Genomic DNA, 16,903 nt, shown 5'->3' with positions numbered 1-16,903 from the left:
TCTCATAAATAACAGATGTACAAAGGATCACATGTAATACAATACAACGTCAAGGTGAATTTACAATCTGCCCAGGTTAGGTGATCATTAGTTCGGCCATCCTCGCTGGACGTAACCATAAAAGTCGCTCAGTTGGACAATTTGTATCCTGTGCCCAGATGTGCATCGGTGTCTATTACCAGGCGGCTTTTTATAACTCGTCCCGAGCTGCCCACTCTCCGATCCGTGCTCGCTTCAGTAGTCATATACGTAGAGGACAGGCCGGAACACGTGAGCGATGGCTCAGTAGTAGAAACAATGAGGCAGAATGAGCAGCTGGATAGGTCGTTCTTTTGTACAGGAGGCACTATTGAATATTGCGGAATAGTTGGACTCGGAGACAATGACAAACAGATTTCAGAACACATCCCAATGCAATAAATATATTAATATAATAGAATCCATAAACCTGGACATTCTAATATGACTGTCTAGTCTAAAAACTGCACACGTGTGAAATAAATGCTGCTTATTAACCATAGCAAGCATGCAGCATTAATCCAAATGACAGTGCAAGTAATTCCAAAGCCACACGGCACCATGGAGAGTGTCCATGTGCCCATCTTCAAAGGACGAACCAGCCGTTCCATCAGTATACAGACATGGCAGGACTGATGTTCATTTTTTTTATTTTTTTGTGTGCACCGTGCTAACAACATAGCCCTATAGTTTTACCTACAACCCCATGAAAACCCCTCCGGGCACATTTGCTATTTTTGCTCTGTTTTATCTGCAAATGAACGTTTCAGCCAACCAGCACCAGGCTGGAGCGTTATGACCAGTTTGGTAATATTAAGGACTTTTCTAGGTACTCTTCTGATATATAGTTCTCTATATATATATATTCAATACTTTGGCATTAAACTCCTGATTGCTAAAAGGGCATATAGATCATCACTCTATTAGGATAAATCTCGGAAATTCTTCATAAAGTAGATGTACAAAAACGCAGAATTAACTTCTAAAGTACGTAAAATGGGTGCCTGAGGTTATCTGACCTATCCGTTGACCATTGCCAGACACAGACAGAAGAGGACCCTGTGCAGGAACATTATATGGACTCTTTGAAGTCCAATAGCTCATCATAATGCACAATTCCACCTGTTTTGGATTTGGAAATGAGCCCCCTTATTATTGGTGCAGCCACACAAGGGCCCAAAAGGTATGTCCGCCCCTGCCGTAGACTGCCGGCCGCACCCTCCAAGCACTTCTCTATAGTTTGCTGGGTATAGGTAGTCATAATATAGTCACTTATTGGGTAGTCACTTTGGCAAACCAAAAAAAATAGAGCCCCTAACATACACTTTGGTGCACAGGTAACATCAGAACTCAGAATTACTCTTGGTTCTTCTTGAAGGCAGCTGGGAATCTATAATAAAATATAATATATGGGTTTCCTCTTGGATTGGTTTATCAGCTGTCTTCAGTGAAAACGTCTCCTTCCTCAGCACAATCTTCAGTGAACGGGATAATTAGAGAGGGCTTCCGGGCCCGGTAATGTCCTCTATGACTGTTGCACATGGTGCACAAGTATAATGCCTGAGATATTATTCTCTTTTCCTCTAGTGTCACGGGAGTTACATGTCCGGTAAGTCGGATATATTACCCGATTGATTTTGTTGTTGAGGATGCAGAAAATAGCCCATTGTATTCTGTTGAGGGATGTGAGACTGCTGAAACATACGCTGAGACTGGCCCGACTGCAAAGATTCTAGATTTTGCATCTGAAACACAATGGAAATAGTGAAAAATCATACCAACATTGTAAACCTTCAATGGAATGTATCGTCCGATAACAAACAATTGAGTGAATCAAGTTTTTAAGTTCAATTTATTTTTTAATCTTTGATAATTTGTCTGTCTATAAAAAAACAGAAATTTTATAATATGGATGGATACTAGGGGTAATACTAGAATCACACTGCTTGTTCTGCATATATGACTTTTCGGCAGTCTCATTATCATCACAGACAGGATTATAATGAAAGATAACACCTCTAAACAGCTGATAACACAAGATCCACCTTTAACAGTAGATGATGGTCACAGCTCACCTTCTCCCTTCACAATGATCAGAGCATGCCTAGAAACCTGCACTGTGTTAACTCATGAAGACATAGTTAGTCTATTGTACTCTTTAGCCAATGCAGCTGCTGAAAAGGACTGGAAGTTTTAGTCACGTGTGTGAAAATTGCAAGATCTTGGATTTTTTTTTTTAAAGCACCACTCGAGCGTTTTTTGTCTATTTCAGCACTGGAGTGGAGCCACTAATATAAAAGTTCCTTGCCCCTAGTCTTATACTTACCAGTCGCTGCTCCATCTTGTGACCGTGACTTCTGTCTGACCGGAGGGAACGGTGACAAGCTCTCAGTGTAAGTCTATGAGAACCATGCTGTGCCTCTCATAGACTTACATTGAGTAGTAACTTATGGATCGCGCATCAAACACCTCAGCGATCCGCCAGGTCACAACTTGCAGGAGATGACCAAAGTGGCGCCAATTACATGGGAAGATGATGGCTGGTAAGTATAAGATCGGGGACAGGGAACTTGGATTAGTGGCACCACTACAGCGGTAAAACAAAATTTTAAAAAATGCTGGCGTGGTGCTTTAATAGAGATAGTGACATAGAAAATAATGGAAAAAAAAACATCAAAATTATTTAAAAATACATTTTACATAAAACCATGTATTAAACAATAGGTCAATTCTTGCAAATTCATCCCCTTTTCAGTCCCAAAAGTCAAACGGTATATTTGATGTTTACAGTTTTCTACCATTTACGTTACCTGAAGGTAGAGATGCTGCGGTTGGACTTGCTGTTGCTGACGATGGTGGAGGTGAACTGCAGCATGGGTCTGTTGGGGGGTAAAGCTGGCTGCAGGGATCATTACGGAGGGGGTGTACGCTGGAGCGGGAGACGCTGCAATCACTGCGCTACATGTGATTGGTTGCATTTGTATCGAGGGCGGCCGCATTTGTTGGTCCTGGACAAACCTGTCATAGAGAAAAACATGTAACACAGACATAACATTAAGGGGTATTCTCAAGTTTGGAAGTTATCCCTATCCATGGGGTTTAGAATTAGATTTTATGCTCCATATTTATCACAGTAGCTCAAGCCGGAGGATGCATTTCTTTGTTTTGTCTAACATTATATCACCTCTTGGTTAACTTCTTTTACACCATTATTTTACGCTCAAATTTTGGAGCATTCTGGGACATCTTAAAAACAACACAACTTTTTTGCTACAACACTCCCCCTTGCCATATGAGTCCAGTCGGCGGTCCTGTTTAGTATTAGTGTTTCTAGTATGTAGAGCCTGTGACAGGTTCCCATGAAAAGATGCACAACTTTGAGGGTATTTTTTTTTAACTTAAATAAGTGTACTTCTACTGCCTGTGGCATATCTATGGTCAAATGGGCCCCGGTGGAAGAGTTTTGGTAAACCTCCAGTGAGCTAGGGGCTTCCCGGTAGGGATGGGGATCCCAGGAAAGTCAAGATAGGGGATGGGAAATAAAAGTGGCACAAATACACAGCTGTTCGTGACTAGACTAAAGAGAAATGTAAAAAGTCAAACGGTTCCAAAAGAACCAGATTTTTATGAGGTGTTTGCTAGAGCTGAGAGACATTTTTGTTTGGAGGACCCTGGTCCAGATCCTTGTGAACCTTCACCAGCCCCAACGCCTCTTCTAATTAGTAGGCAGGGTGCAACGTAATGCATAATTATATCATCTTTGGCCTGCTAATCAGAAGAGATGGCGGGAATGCTGACCGGTAGGAGGAGGTTCACAGGACTCTGGGCCGTTGGCCACATATTGTTGACCAGGGTCCTTGATCAGAATCTTTTGCTCAACTCTGGACATAAATGATAGCTGACTCCGTATAATACTAGCATCCTCAAGCTCAAATATGAACTTGCTTCCAGTATCTCTTGTTGGTAATAGATCACTTTTGGTGAGTAAAAAAAAAGATCCCAGACATGTTGGGAAGCTGCTTAACTCCTTCAGCCACAAGCTTGTTTTCACCTTCCTGACCAAGCCAAATTGAACACTTCTGACCAGTGTCTTTTTTTGTGGTAATAACTCTGGAACGCTTCAACATGTTCCAGTGATTCTGAGGTTGTTTTTTTGTGACACATTGTGCTGCATGATAGTGGTTAATTTTGGTCGATATGATTTGCGTTTATTTATGAAAATATCAAAAATTTGAAAATTTTGCAATTTTCAAACTTTTAATTTTTATGCCCTTAAACGAAATAGATATACCGCACAAAATAGATTATAAATAACATGTACCACATGTCTACTTCACATCAACATAATTTTTTAAACAGAATTTTTTTAGGAAGTTAGAAGGGTTAAAATGTAATAAGAATTTTTTTTTTTATTTTTACAGAAAAATTTACAACACTAATTGTTTTAGGGACCACATCACATTTCAAGGGACTTTCAGGGGCCTATGTGACAGAAAGTAACCAAAAGTCACATCTTTTTAAAAACTGCACCCATCAAAGTGCTCAAAACCACATTCAAGAAATGTATTAACCCTTAAGGAGAGTCCCAGAATCTTAAGCAATGTGAAAGGAAAAAATTAAAATTTTACTTTTTCCCTCAAAATTTTATTTTTCATGAGGGTAACAGGAGAAAATGGACCCCAAAATTTGCGGTGCAATTTCTCCTGAGTAGAGCAATACCCAATATGTGTGCTCGGAAGGGAAGGAGCACCATTTGACTTTTGGAGCGCAAAATACAGTGGAATAGATATCGGACGCCATGTCGCGTTTGTAGAACCCCTGATGTGCCTAAACAGTGGAAAAAACCACAAGTGACCCCATTTTGGTAAACTCCTTGAACCCACAGGTGCTTCATGGAATTTTATAACATTGACTCGTGAAAATGGAAAAATACATAAATCTTGCTTTATCCTCATATTTTTCATTTTTACAAAGGTAAAAGGATAAAATCGACCATACAATTTGTTGTGCAATTTCTCCTGAGTATGCTGATACCTCATATGTGGTGGAAAACTACTGAGAACACACGGCAGGGCCCAAAATGGAAGGACCCCAATAGAATTCTCAAGCGCAATTTTGGCTGAAATAGATTGCGGATGTCATGTCGTGTTTGAAGAGCCTCTGACATGCCAAAACAGCAGAAACCCCCACACATGATGCCATTTTGTCAACTATACCTCTCGAGGAATTTATCTAGTGGTGTAATGAGCATTTTTAACTCTTAAGCTGTCTGCCCACATTGCGTTTTTTTAAGCGTTTTAGCTGCGTTAAAATCTGCAAGCGTTTTCCTTGGCGAGGGAGTGTGGATTTGAAACAGAAAAATCTGCTTCTATTCTGCAACATGGGCACATAGCCTTAAAGGGAACGTCACTCCCCTGGTGTTTTTAACTAAAAGAGCCATCTTGTGCAGCACTAATGCTGCATTCTGTCAAGGTGGCTATTTTATTTGGGGTCCCTTCCAATGCTGCAATATTCTTTTTTTTAATTTGCCCGCCATACCTGTAGTCTGTCCAGGGGGCGTGTCTTTTCCCCCCGGACAAACGCCTCCCAGCCATCACTCGGCCCCTCCGTGTGCCGGGCGCCGCCTCCTGTGCCTTCATTAACGTCCCCAGTGCCTGTGCTGTAAGTTCCTTTTTTGGGCATGCGCAGTTTGCGCTGCCCTTCGACTCACATCACATGATAGGAACTTACAGCGCAGGTGCCGGGGACATTAATGAAGGCAGAGGAGGCAGCTCCCGATGCACGGAGGGGCCGAGTGATGGCTGGGAGGCGTTTGTGCCGGGACCAGCTCACTGTCTTGTGTCTCCACACAGCCTCAGCTCCTCACGGTCCGCCTCCAACAACCGGTAGCCGCCCTCACATGTGCAACTACTTCCGGCCGGGCCCAGCATACACTGCTCTCTCTAGCTGAAAAGCTACGTCAACCAGGAGGCGTGGGGTCCTTATGCAAGTCCAGCCAGAGAGTTCAACCGGGAGCAGTGCAGGACTAGAAAGGAGGAGTTAGGACAGGCCAGGTACAGAGTGATGGCGGCGCACACATTTAATTAAAGGCACATGGCACAGCACAGCTGTTGCGGTCTGACTCTGGTGGGCCCCCTCACCCCTCAGGGCCCCATAGCAGTCGCATGGCCTGCCACCATTGGCGGTATGCCACAGCCCCTAAGTGCCAGAAGAGTATAATCCCCCCTCAGGTTGACCCCATTTTGTAAATTACGCCCCTCTGGGAATTTATTTACAGGTGCAGTGATGATTTTGACTCCACGGGTGGTTTCAATAAACAAGCAGCAGTGGATCTTGCCGAGTGAAAATTGCAAATCTGCCATTATAGTTCCCAATATGTAGTGCTTCGGGCATGGTCTAAGCAGACCTCCTTTGGTGGCAGACCAGGAGGTCGACATATGACCTCCTGCTGCTATGGCAACCACGGGCCCCCACGATGACTTCACAGGGGCGCCGTTCGGACGGGAGTGAAAGCTCACTCCCTTTCACTGCCTCCTAAATGATGTTATCGCTATTGATCGCAGCAATTAGAAGGTTAAACAGCCAACAGCCAGGGGTGGTGTGGTCACTACTCCTGGCAGTGATGGCTGGGTTTCGGCCATCACTTAAACCAAGCTCCTGGCGATAATCGTGTGGGCACACCAGTACAACTGCCAGGACATACCAGTACGTGTATTTGCGGGAACACACTGCGGAGTAGGATGTACCGGTACGTCCAATGTGTTGAAGGGATTAAAATAAGTGGCTTGTACTGATGAGAAAACCATGGATGAACATATGCAAACATAGGATGTGATACTTATTGCCACTGTTTTGAATTGAAACATATGGACATCTTCTGGGTATATTGTATTTTACCTTTCTTAAAGGGAATCTGTGAGTAGGATCATCACTGATTTACATCTGTTAGCCAGCTTGATTACATGTGGGGATTCCCTAGCAACCAGGCAACCCCCACATGTACTTATGCTGGCTAACAGATGTAAATCATTCAGCTGCAGCGAAGAAAACTGAATCTCCGAGCACTAAAAAATACTCGGAGGACACCCGAGCGTGCTTGGGAAATCTCGAGTAACGAGTATATTTGCTCATCACTACTCCTAAATCATCTACAGTATATGGCCATGTAGGTCATATGAAGCTGAATAAAATGAAAAGTTGATATCTGTGTCCCGATGTTCCAGGCTATGGGCTGGACATAGATCTCCCTGAGAATCTGCTTCCAGAGATTATTTAATTGATAGGGGGAGTTACCAGTGTGAGACATGTAATACCTGGACCCGCTGATGCCTAGTGTGTACCCGAAAATGACTGTAGTCTGCACAGTCACCAGCGCTCCCCTGCCTCCATGTCTTTTTTTATGCAACTAATAAAAAAGTTTTTTCACCGATCAGTGTCCATGGAGTGCCACCCTTCATTTCTATCCTGCATATCTGAATAAGCTCATCTGCTGGGATGTTCACATACACCTGTGAGTCTTCGGTGCAAGAAGAAATGTGTCCGCAAGCTGAATCCTATGTGTGGAGGTATGTGAGTTTGTTTAGTGACGGTTTTTCTTCTCATTTCACAGCTTGTAATGACTGACAGTTTGGTCTCATGATGACGCACAGCTCTGCAGTGACATCAGAACTAACAGTACAGCAGAGCTAACAATAACGAGACAAAGTTCTCTTCTGTCAAACTACCATATTTGCACATTTGTTCTCTCAGTGCTTCAGCTTCCATGTCACAGGCAGCATGTCATTGTCTTTGCAATGAGACAAGGTTCAACTCTGCAGTACTGTGTTGGTTATAATCACACACAGCTCTGCAGTGAAATCAGAACAAACACAGTACAGCAGAAGTGAACTTTGTCTCATTACAAAAATGTTTGCAGCTGCAGATGTTATCTTACGGAGGGACAATATAGCAGAGCTGACAGCAATGTGAGAAGACAACTGCAAACATGCTTGTGCTTGTAATGAGACAAGGTATAACACTGCTGTACTATGTTGGTTATAACCAGTCACAGATCTTCAGCAGAACTGCCAGCACTATGACAGGACACGTGCTGCTGCAAATGTTTGTAATGAGACAAAGTTCACTTCTGCTGTACTGCGTTAGCTCTCATCTCACTGCATAGTGTGTGTGATTATAAGACCTGACATGTATCACACTGGTAACTACTCCTTTTACTTAAAATAAGCTCTGTAAGCGAATTATCAGGGAAATCTATATCTGGCCCATAGTCTGGAACAGCTCATTTGCATATAAGAAAAATGTAGATTTCTATGGTCCTACATGCCCATATGGCCTAGGAGGTGTGATCCTACTGACAGATTCACTTTAAATGCATGTATTTTGTACGGAAAATATTTTTTTATTGAATTTCATTAAACAAAAAGTACACAATTTGCCTTTGATAGCCACTACCTATTGCTGGCTGAAGATTGCATTAACTAAATGTCCATATACGCTGCATGATTAGGAGTACGATAATAATCTGATGATCACACAAAGACCGAGTCCCCACATATACCGTATTTTTCGGACCATAAGATCTTAATCTGAGCATTCACTGTCCCGGCGTCCATTTTACCAGAGGCCACTGCATCGCTGCAACGGAGCTGCGGGGGCCTCCAGGCTTTGATGAAATGTCGGCGGAGTCCCCCATGCAGCACAGAGCCCCGCTGCCACCCCAGCACAGAGGCTCGCTACCACCCCAGTACAGAGCTCCGCTGCTGCCGCAGCACAGACCGCTGCCGCCCGACAGAGCACAGCCACCCTACAGAGCACAGCCACCCCACAGATCACCGCCACAACACAGAGCACCGCCATCGCACCAGCCTGGGATGGGATTTCCCAGAGGCCATCGCACCAGCCTGGACCACTGAATGACCCCTGTGACCACTCCTCCACCTGTGCCGATCCTTTCCCTGGTAAGCTGAATTCTAAATCTTAGACGGACCCTCATTTGACACATTATTTTTTTCCCTATTTTCCGTCTGAAAATTTGAGGTGCGTCTTATGGTCCGGTTCGTCTTATAGTCCGAAAAATAGGGTACTGCAGGCCAAGTGGACAGACGCAGTGTGAGCTCCTCTCAGCTAATTTATGAAGACATGAAAGTTCAGTTTGTGGTCATAAATCAAATGAGAGCAGATAAGTAACAGATAAAAGAGTTATAAACTCCCCGTGAACTCACTGACTGTTTCAGAGTTAATCCCATTCTACACTCAGCAATGAGCATGGAAACAACAAGGCTTAAAAGCCAAGCGGTGCAACATGTCTAATGAAACCTAATTGCAAAATTATTTTTTTGCCAAAATAAATGCATGCAAGTAAAACATAATAAAATGTGCCCAAAGGTGTAAATAGCTTGTAAACTTTGCAGGACACATACATACTTATATCTGTAGTTATAGGATAGAAAATCACACTGTGTACCTCAAATGCCTGTCTTGAGTGAAATCAGATGATTGGGATCTGTCCACATTATCTGAGGAAATTCGTGAAGAAGAAGCAGAAGAAGGGTTGTGAGTCTGTGAGAACATCATAGTATTATTATATAGAGGCATCACAATGTTGCCATGAGTCTGTAACACAGCTGCTTGCTGTGTCTGATTTGTTCTCATCATCCGCTGTTGTCTTTGTAACTGTTGCTGCTGTTGCTGATGTTTCTGCAGCTGCTGTTGCTTCTGTAGTTGCTGCTGCTGCTGTTGCTGCTGCAGCTGGTGCTGTAGTTGCTGGTGCTGTAGTTGCTGTTGTGCTTGCTGGACTTGCTGATGCTGGTGTTGCGGTGCTTGCTGTTGTATTTGCTGATGCTGGTGCTGTGGCACTTGCTGTTGTATTTGTTGATGCTGGTGCTGCCCCGTTGTTTGCTGTATTTGTTGAGGCTGATGTTGCGATGCCTGCTGTTGTATTTGCTGAGTGTGCTGGTGCTGCTGACTTTGGGGGTGCTGCTGGTGAGTTGTGTTCTTTTTTACATGTAAAATAGAAATGAGCAGCTGTTAATTGATGAAAAAAGCAATATATATAGTAATAGATTATTTAATCTCAATTTTAACTATATAACTGGAAACAGTTGCACACATGTATGTATTAAACACCTAGAATACACTGTTAATTCACAGGTTAACTTAGGTGCTGTCATTGGATACTGTAAGATCTTATTTAAAGGGAAAGTCACCCCAGGAAATGACCTATTGTTTAAATCACATTTTTGTGTCAGAAGTACTTTTTTTACAAGTGAATGTTTTTCGTTCTATAACCAAGTCTGTATTAAAATTAAAAAAATATAGAAATCTCGCAATTCTCACAATAAACACTGACTATTTTAGACTCCTACTTCCTTTTATTCCAAGAATTGCACATGTACATTTGCAGCAGTAGACAGATGATGCAGACTCTACCCACTGTATTGAAGCATCTAATGAGCGTGTGCAAAGTCATTGGGAAGGGAGAGCTGTTAGAATTGATGTCACCTTGGATCCTGTGTTATTAGCTGGTTATAAAAGTGTTACCTGCCATTGTAATTCTGCCTCTGACGATGAGCATTTTAGATGATCATTTTGAGTCCAACTATAGAGTTAGAGCTTATGAGTCCAAGTGTATTCAGTCTCTCCCAACCTACTCTGTCAATCACATTAAGTGGGTGGAGATTGAGTTTTAAACTTTCAAAAAGTCCATAGTGTGACAAGAAGTAAGTACCCCAGCCTCAACAGATCTAAGATAGCTGTTTAATAATGTAAGCAGTCTGTATTGTGACAAATTATGGTTTAACAATAGGTTTAAATAATAATTACAAATGGAATCTATTTATTTTAAATGGGATCTATTTCTTTTATTGCATCTCTACATCCACCCACAGATTTCTGAATCAAACACTTTTTATCATAGTTGATTTGCTTAACATAAGACTGCACCCAAATAACAACACCGAAAAAAGTTTTTATGGATCAAAAAATTAATAAAAAATGAATAAAGAATGCATCTAGAAAATATGTGTATGAATATAATAAATTAAACTAAGATCCAATAGAGCAAGGGGATAAATGCAAATCAAAAACAAATTTTATTATAGAATAACATCAAAAAAGCCCAAAAGGCCAAAAATAGATGAGGTAGGATACAAATAAGCAGCTAAAAAGAACCGGTGCTAACAAATATATTATTTTTATGTTATTCTATAATAAATTTATTTTTGATTTGCATTTATCCCCTTGCTCTATTGGATCTTAGTTTGAATTATTATATTGATACACATTTTCTAGAAGCATTCTTTATTCATTTTTTATTATTTTTTTTGATCCATAAAAACTTTTTTGGGTGGTGTTGTTGTTCAGGCTCAGGGGGGTGTCCCAATTGGCCATGTGGTCATTTTTGTAGGTTTCATGCACCCAAATAACCTTTGCCTTACAACAACTTACAGGTAGGGAACCCACAAATATCCTATCACATCATGTGGACATCCCGAGGCAAGACCCCCTTTATGACCAAAGTGGATAGACGTCAAACATTAGGAGCTTCAATGTAATTAGTTGACAACGTGATGGATGCACAAGGCTTAGTTACCTGATTTGGTGTCCCATACTGTTGAGCGGAGGTTATCTGAGACCCACAAAAGCGTTTGGAGCTCATCATGGACTGAGATTTCTTTCCCATTTCCAGACCTTGCCTGGCTGCTGCCCCAGACTGGCGCGAGACCCTTCTTGAATCAGACTGCTGTACATTATTGAACCCCATTGATATTGGTTGCTGCATAAACATCTTCACAAAAAAAGAAGAGGGAGGAAAATATTTAAATATTTTGTTTTCATAGATTACATTACTATTTAAATGAAATATATTAAACCAATAAACAGTATATATTATTGTTAGATGGTCAGAGTCACCACTAAAATGGCGCGAGAAGGGTGGCTCATCAGCTGCTAAGAAATGTATAAATGAGACATCAAGCTAAAGAGAAGTAACTGAAGAAGCTCACACACGATCGCCAAACCAGCTGATCAGTGGAGGTCCCAATAGTGTGACCCTTCCTTTTTCAGGATTCCACTGCTCCTGTACTCTCCTAGTGATTGACAACCTGGACCACCATCATGGCTATGGCATTGGTCAGAGCTGTGCGCTCTCCGATCCTGCAAGCAGAGGACTGAAAGAGTGCAGGGACATTGAGGTTGGCCAGGTCTAATGATCCACAAAGTTTCAGAGGAGCGCTTCCAAGCTCTACAGCACAGAACTTACAAGTCCTACGCTCCTCGCTAAGAAAGCTGAACACAGCTGATAGACTGCAGATGTGAGCGGAACCTGAGACAACATTCAGTAAACTACAGAATTAAAAATCTATCCATTCTTTAGAAAAGAGAAGGTTTTTTATTGAAAGCCCGCTATTTAGCACAAGCATGCAGAACAGGCTGTGAAGCCGTGTCGGGGACTAATTACAGCACACCAGTATAGTGAGCGGTGACTGGAAGCAAGCGGGTAAAGGGAAAATATAACTTAATTTTCTCCCTGTTGCTGCTTTTCCAGTAAGTCACCCATACAGCGTTTGCATGCTATTTATCTGTATATCAACCCTATATCTGGAGGTAAATAGCATTTTATTACGGTGACCTGTGCACTTTACATTTCACACAGTCATTTACATGCTAAATAGACCTTATGCTTGATACCTGCAAATTGGAGTCCTGCACCAGCTGCAGCTGTTCCTTTAAGACATCTAGTTCTTGCTGCTGTGTTTTGATGTCGGCCTGTAATATCCGCGTCCTCTCTTCCAGCTGCTCCTTCAGTTGAGTCACCATGCCGAGGTGACTGGGGTAATGACAAGCCGGCTACAGAACAGAAGAAAAGCTGTTGTTGAGTTGAGAGTAAGAGCTAAGTTTGTTGGTTTTAATATTTAATTAATATGGGACAAGACAATCAAGGAAAAAGGACATTCTAAAATGTTTTCCCCAGACATTTCCAGACAGATAAAACCAGATGCCTGGTGAAACAAAGTACAAATAACACGTAGATTTATGAGGCACAAGAGTATTTGATAGACAAAGAACAGTTGTGAAGAGACGAAGCGTGAAGATGACAAGAAAATATGGGTGTTCGTAGATACAACAGAAGAAATCATGGAGGCTGAGCAGAATGGTTGTATATATATATATATATACACAAGGTGGGCCTTTTATATGGATACAGCTAAATAAAATGGGAATGGTTGGAGCTATCAACTTCCTGTTTGTGGCACATTAGTATATGGAAGAGGAGAAACTTTTCCAGATTGGTGGTGACCATGGCGGCCATTTTGAAGTCAGCCATTTTGGATCCAACTTTATTTTTTCCAATGGGAAGAGGGTCATGTGACACATCAGACGTATTGAGGATTTCACATGAAAAACAATGGTGCATTTGGTTTTACCTTAACTTAATTCATTCATGAGTTATTTACAAGTTTATGACCACTTATAAAAAGTGCTGCCCATTGTCAATGCAACCCTCTTCTCCCACTCTTGGCACACTGATCGCAACGCCGCAGAAGAAATGCTAGCACAGGCTTCCAGTGTCCGTTGTTTCAGATGCCGCACATATCCATATAAATGGCCCACCCCGTATATACCATGTGTATATAATGGGGTGTATATACGTTTGTGTTAGACAAAGAACAGCAGAGACTAGTGATGAGCGCCACGTGCTCGTTACTGGAGTTTGCCTAGGGTGCTCGGGTATGAACAGAGTATCGCGGGTGCCTGAGTGACATGTTTGAGTCCCCGCGCCGGCAAGTTTCATCGCTGTTGCCCGTGTATGTCAGGCAATCCTCGCACATTTTGTGGCTGTCTAACATGCGAGTGCGGGGACTCAAACATGTCACTCGAGCACCACGATACTCGGGGCATACCCAGGCACCCTAGGCAAACTCCAGTAATGAGCACTTGCAGAAATCTGCTGATGCATCCAGTGCAGAGGGGAAAACTGCTAAATGTGCAGAATAAAAGTCATATACAGTAATTGCCATAAATAGTGTTACATTCCTCACGTGCATGCATTTATTCTGAAAAGATACCAAAAAGTGCAGATACACTTTTAGTCTAATTAATAAAATGATTGTAATTCTCCATTTTCATACAAGAAGTATGTTATATTTTTTAATTATTTATCCAAATTCTTGAACAATTACTATTTCTATGAATAGTTTAAGAGTGCTGTAAGCAATGCAATAATAGCAGTAATGCAGAGTGCCTATGGGTCACAGTATAAATAATATTGCATTGAAGAAGCACTCCTATCAAAATTTTTCTCCTCTTAACATATTGCAATCATATTATATAGCGCTGTGTACTTACAATTGCTCATTTTGCCTTTCTACCAAATAATTCTTCTCTTTTCTCTGATGTATGTAGAAACAGGAAGCCTTTTGTCCCTGCATTTATCATTTCCTCTCCAACTCCTGACCCAGCTCCTCTTCCCCCCGCCATTGACTTTTGCAGTGACTTATGACTCGTGCAGGGAAAATTGACCTCCTGTTTCTACATAGAGCTTAGAAGGATTCAGCTAGTCACTTTTTAATCATGCGATGTCATAGACCTGATAGAAAATAGAAGAAATAACTGGGTAGAAAGGCAAAATGACACTGTGTTATATAATAATGTGACAGCGGCAGAATATTAAGAAGATAACATTTTGATGGGAGGAGGAGTGCTTCTTTAAGGGTTGTTCCTTCAAGCAGTTTGCTGTAGATTGAAGATCTGCACATTTTATGAAATATCTCATTGCGAAATGTGGAATGATCCCAGTCTTCTGGCTACATTATATCTTCATATTTACCATGATGGCTTGCTGTGGTGAAATAGTCGGCTGTGGAGCATGATGTTGGGATATATGTTCAGTGGAAGGTTGGGAAGTTACCACCGGCTACAGAAAGACAAAGATGGTTTGGAAGATGTTTTGCCCATGTAATAAGTGCCTGGCATTGTTATGGTCACACGTATGTATATACCTGGTTTGCATTGGGGGCCATTCTTATTTGGGGCATTTCTTGCTGGTTCAGGGTCATGGAGTGTCTAGAAGGAGTACTGGCTTCTGTATGTCGCATGGAAGATGTGGCTAAAACATAGCAGAAAGTCGCATTAGGAGCAATATAGGAATATCATAAAGAGATATATTCTGCTGTATATAGAACATAAGATATCCATCTGGCACGATAAGGAACAAGAAGTGTTTGATGCAGTGCAGGAGTGTACATACAGGCGGAGTCTGAAAGGGCGGTGTGGGACGATCGGCGGGAACTGTGCGACGACACAGACACTCCCTCCCGGCTCGGCTCCTGGTTATTGGTGCATTGCCTAATATCGAGATAGGTGCTTTGGATCTGATTCTAGAAGAGAAGGCAATAAAGATATTAATTCATTGCAGATGCGTAGTAAAATACAAGAATATTTGTTCTATAATTCACTCCATCCTATGTAACAGTGAGTGAGAAGCAGCAGAGGCGTATAGTGATTTTGGAGGACGTGACCTGTGTTGCGGCCAAAGTGACAGTGTAGCCCCCGCCTAAAAGAATTCTGTATAGAAGTAGTTGGAGCATTAGAGTAAAATATTTCTTCAAATATAAATGGACAAAAAATGTACTACCATGTTTTTAAAGGGAATCGGTCAGCAGATTTTTGCTGAGTAATCACCATGATGATGTAGGGAGAGAGACCCCTATACCAGCAATGTATCACTTACTAGGCTGTGTGTTTTTTAAATAAATTAAATCAGTGTTTTATCATCAGGAGATTATCACTACAGAACTAGGTGTCTCGTGCTTCCCAGTCTAACCACACTCCCCACCAGTGATTAACAGTTTTCTGTCAATATATAATGTGCACAGAAAGCTGCCAATCAGTGGTATGTGCGGGGTTATACACAGCTCAGCCAATCAGTGGTGTGGGCGGGGTTATACACAGCTCAGGATTCTAAGCACTGCTAAACCGCTGCAGAGAAAACTATCACATTTATCACATTTGCTGCACTTAGTAAAGTAAGTGATACATTGCTGGAATCAGGGTCTCTGTCCCCTAAGGTTACATAGAAGGAACCTGCTGACAGATTCCCTAGAATCTATCACTATGATCTCACACCCCAAACTATTTATATGCGCATGTAGCTCTTTGAAAGATAAGTCCAGCAATACCTTTACATGGCCAGTCCGTTCCTCTTTTACTGAGAATTCACCATTTAAATTAATATGTAACTGAGGCTGAAGGACTACGGTAGATCTGATGCCTCTGTCACTCCAGCTCTATTCTCTGCCCAGCGCCGCCTCCTAATGCTTGACTGACAGCCTCTATGCTGTGTGACTTCAGGCAAAGGAGCGGATGATCAAACAGGACGAGGCAGCTGTGGGGAGGAAATAGAGCTGGTGTGACAGAGGCTTCAGATCTACTATAGCCGTTTAGCATTATTTGCTTATCAATACAAATACTGATTTCTGGAGGAACGGACTGGCCATGTAAAGGTATTGCTGGACTTGTCTTTGAAAGAACTACATGTGCATAAATAGCTTGTAGTGTGAAATGCTGCTGACAGGTTCCCTTTATGATAGCTGAATTAAAACTATTTTCCGCACATTGACTTGTTTCATACACGCCTAAAAAAGTTCCTATTTTGCGACTCTATTATATCCAGGATTCACAGTGGTTTTACTGATGGAAACTTACAGTAGATCACGATAAAGTCCTAAAACTTGATATGTAGCTAAATGTTATGAGGTTGGTGTGACTGATACACTAACGATGCGTCTGCAGATTGCACCTAGAAGGATCATTAGTTCCCGGGACATAGCTCAGGGGTGTCCAATTATGTAGTAGGCACAGCTACCGGAGCACTGTTATCATTCCC

The 16,903-nt window shown here is 42.0% G+C and overlaps 1 protein-coding gene across 1 annotated transcript in view; it reads right to left on the bottom strand.

Annotated features, from left to right (window-relative positions):
• Window positions 1-676: 676 nt before the first annotated feature.
• The window catches only part of PASD1 (PAS domain containing repressor 1), a 164,607-nt gene continuing 148,380 nt past the window's right edge, over window positions 677-16,903 (bottom strand). Inside the window, exons 14-21 of the mRNA XM_069747068.1 lie at window positions 15,266-15,395; window positions 15,018-15,124; window positions 14,846-14,932; window positions 12,706-12,864; window positions 11,609-11,803; window positions 9,482-10,011; window positions 2,829-3,036; window positions 677-1,763 (exon numbers count right to left, since the gene is read on the bottom strand). Of these exons, the coding sequence (XP_069603169.1) occupies window positions 1,617-1,763; window positions 2,829-3,036; window positions 9,482-10,011; window positions 11,609-11,803; window positions 12,706-12,864; window positions 14,846-14,932; window positions 15,018-15,124; window positions 15,266-15,395 (1,563 nt within the window). The 3' untranslated portion in view covers window positions 677-1,616. The remainder of the gene's footprint in view (window positions 1,764-2,828; window positions 3,037-9,481; window positions 10,012-11,608; window positions 11,804-12,705; window positions 12,865-14,845; window positions 14,933-15,017; window positions 15,125-15,265; window positions 15,396-16,903) is intronic.

This window comes from Ranitomeya imitator, chromosome 2 (genome assembly GCF_032444005.1).
Source record: "Ranitomeya imitator isolate aRanImi1 chromosome 2, aRanImi1.pri, whole genome shotgun sequence".
NCBI lineage: Eukaryota > Metazoa > Chordata > Amphibia > Anura > Dendrobatidae > Ranitomeya > Ranitomeya imitator.
This window is presented reverse-complemented; position numbering and strand designations above follow the sequence as displayed.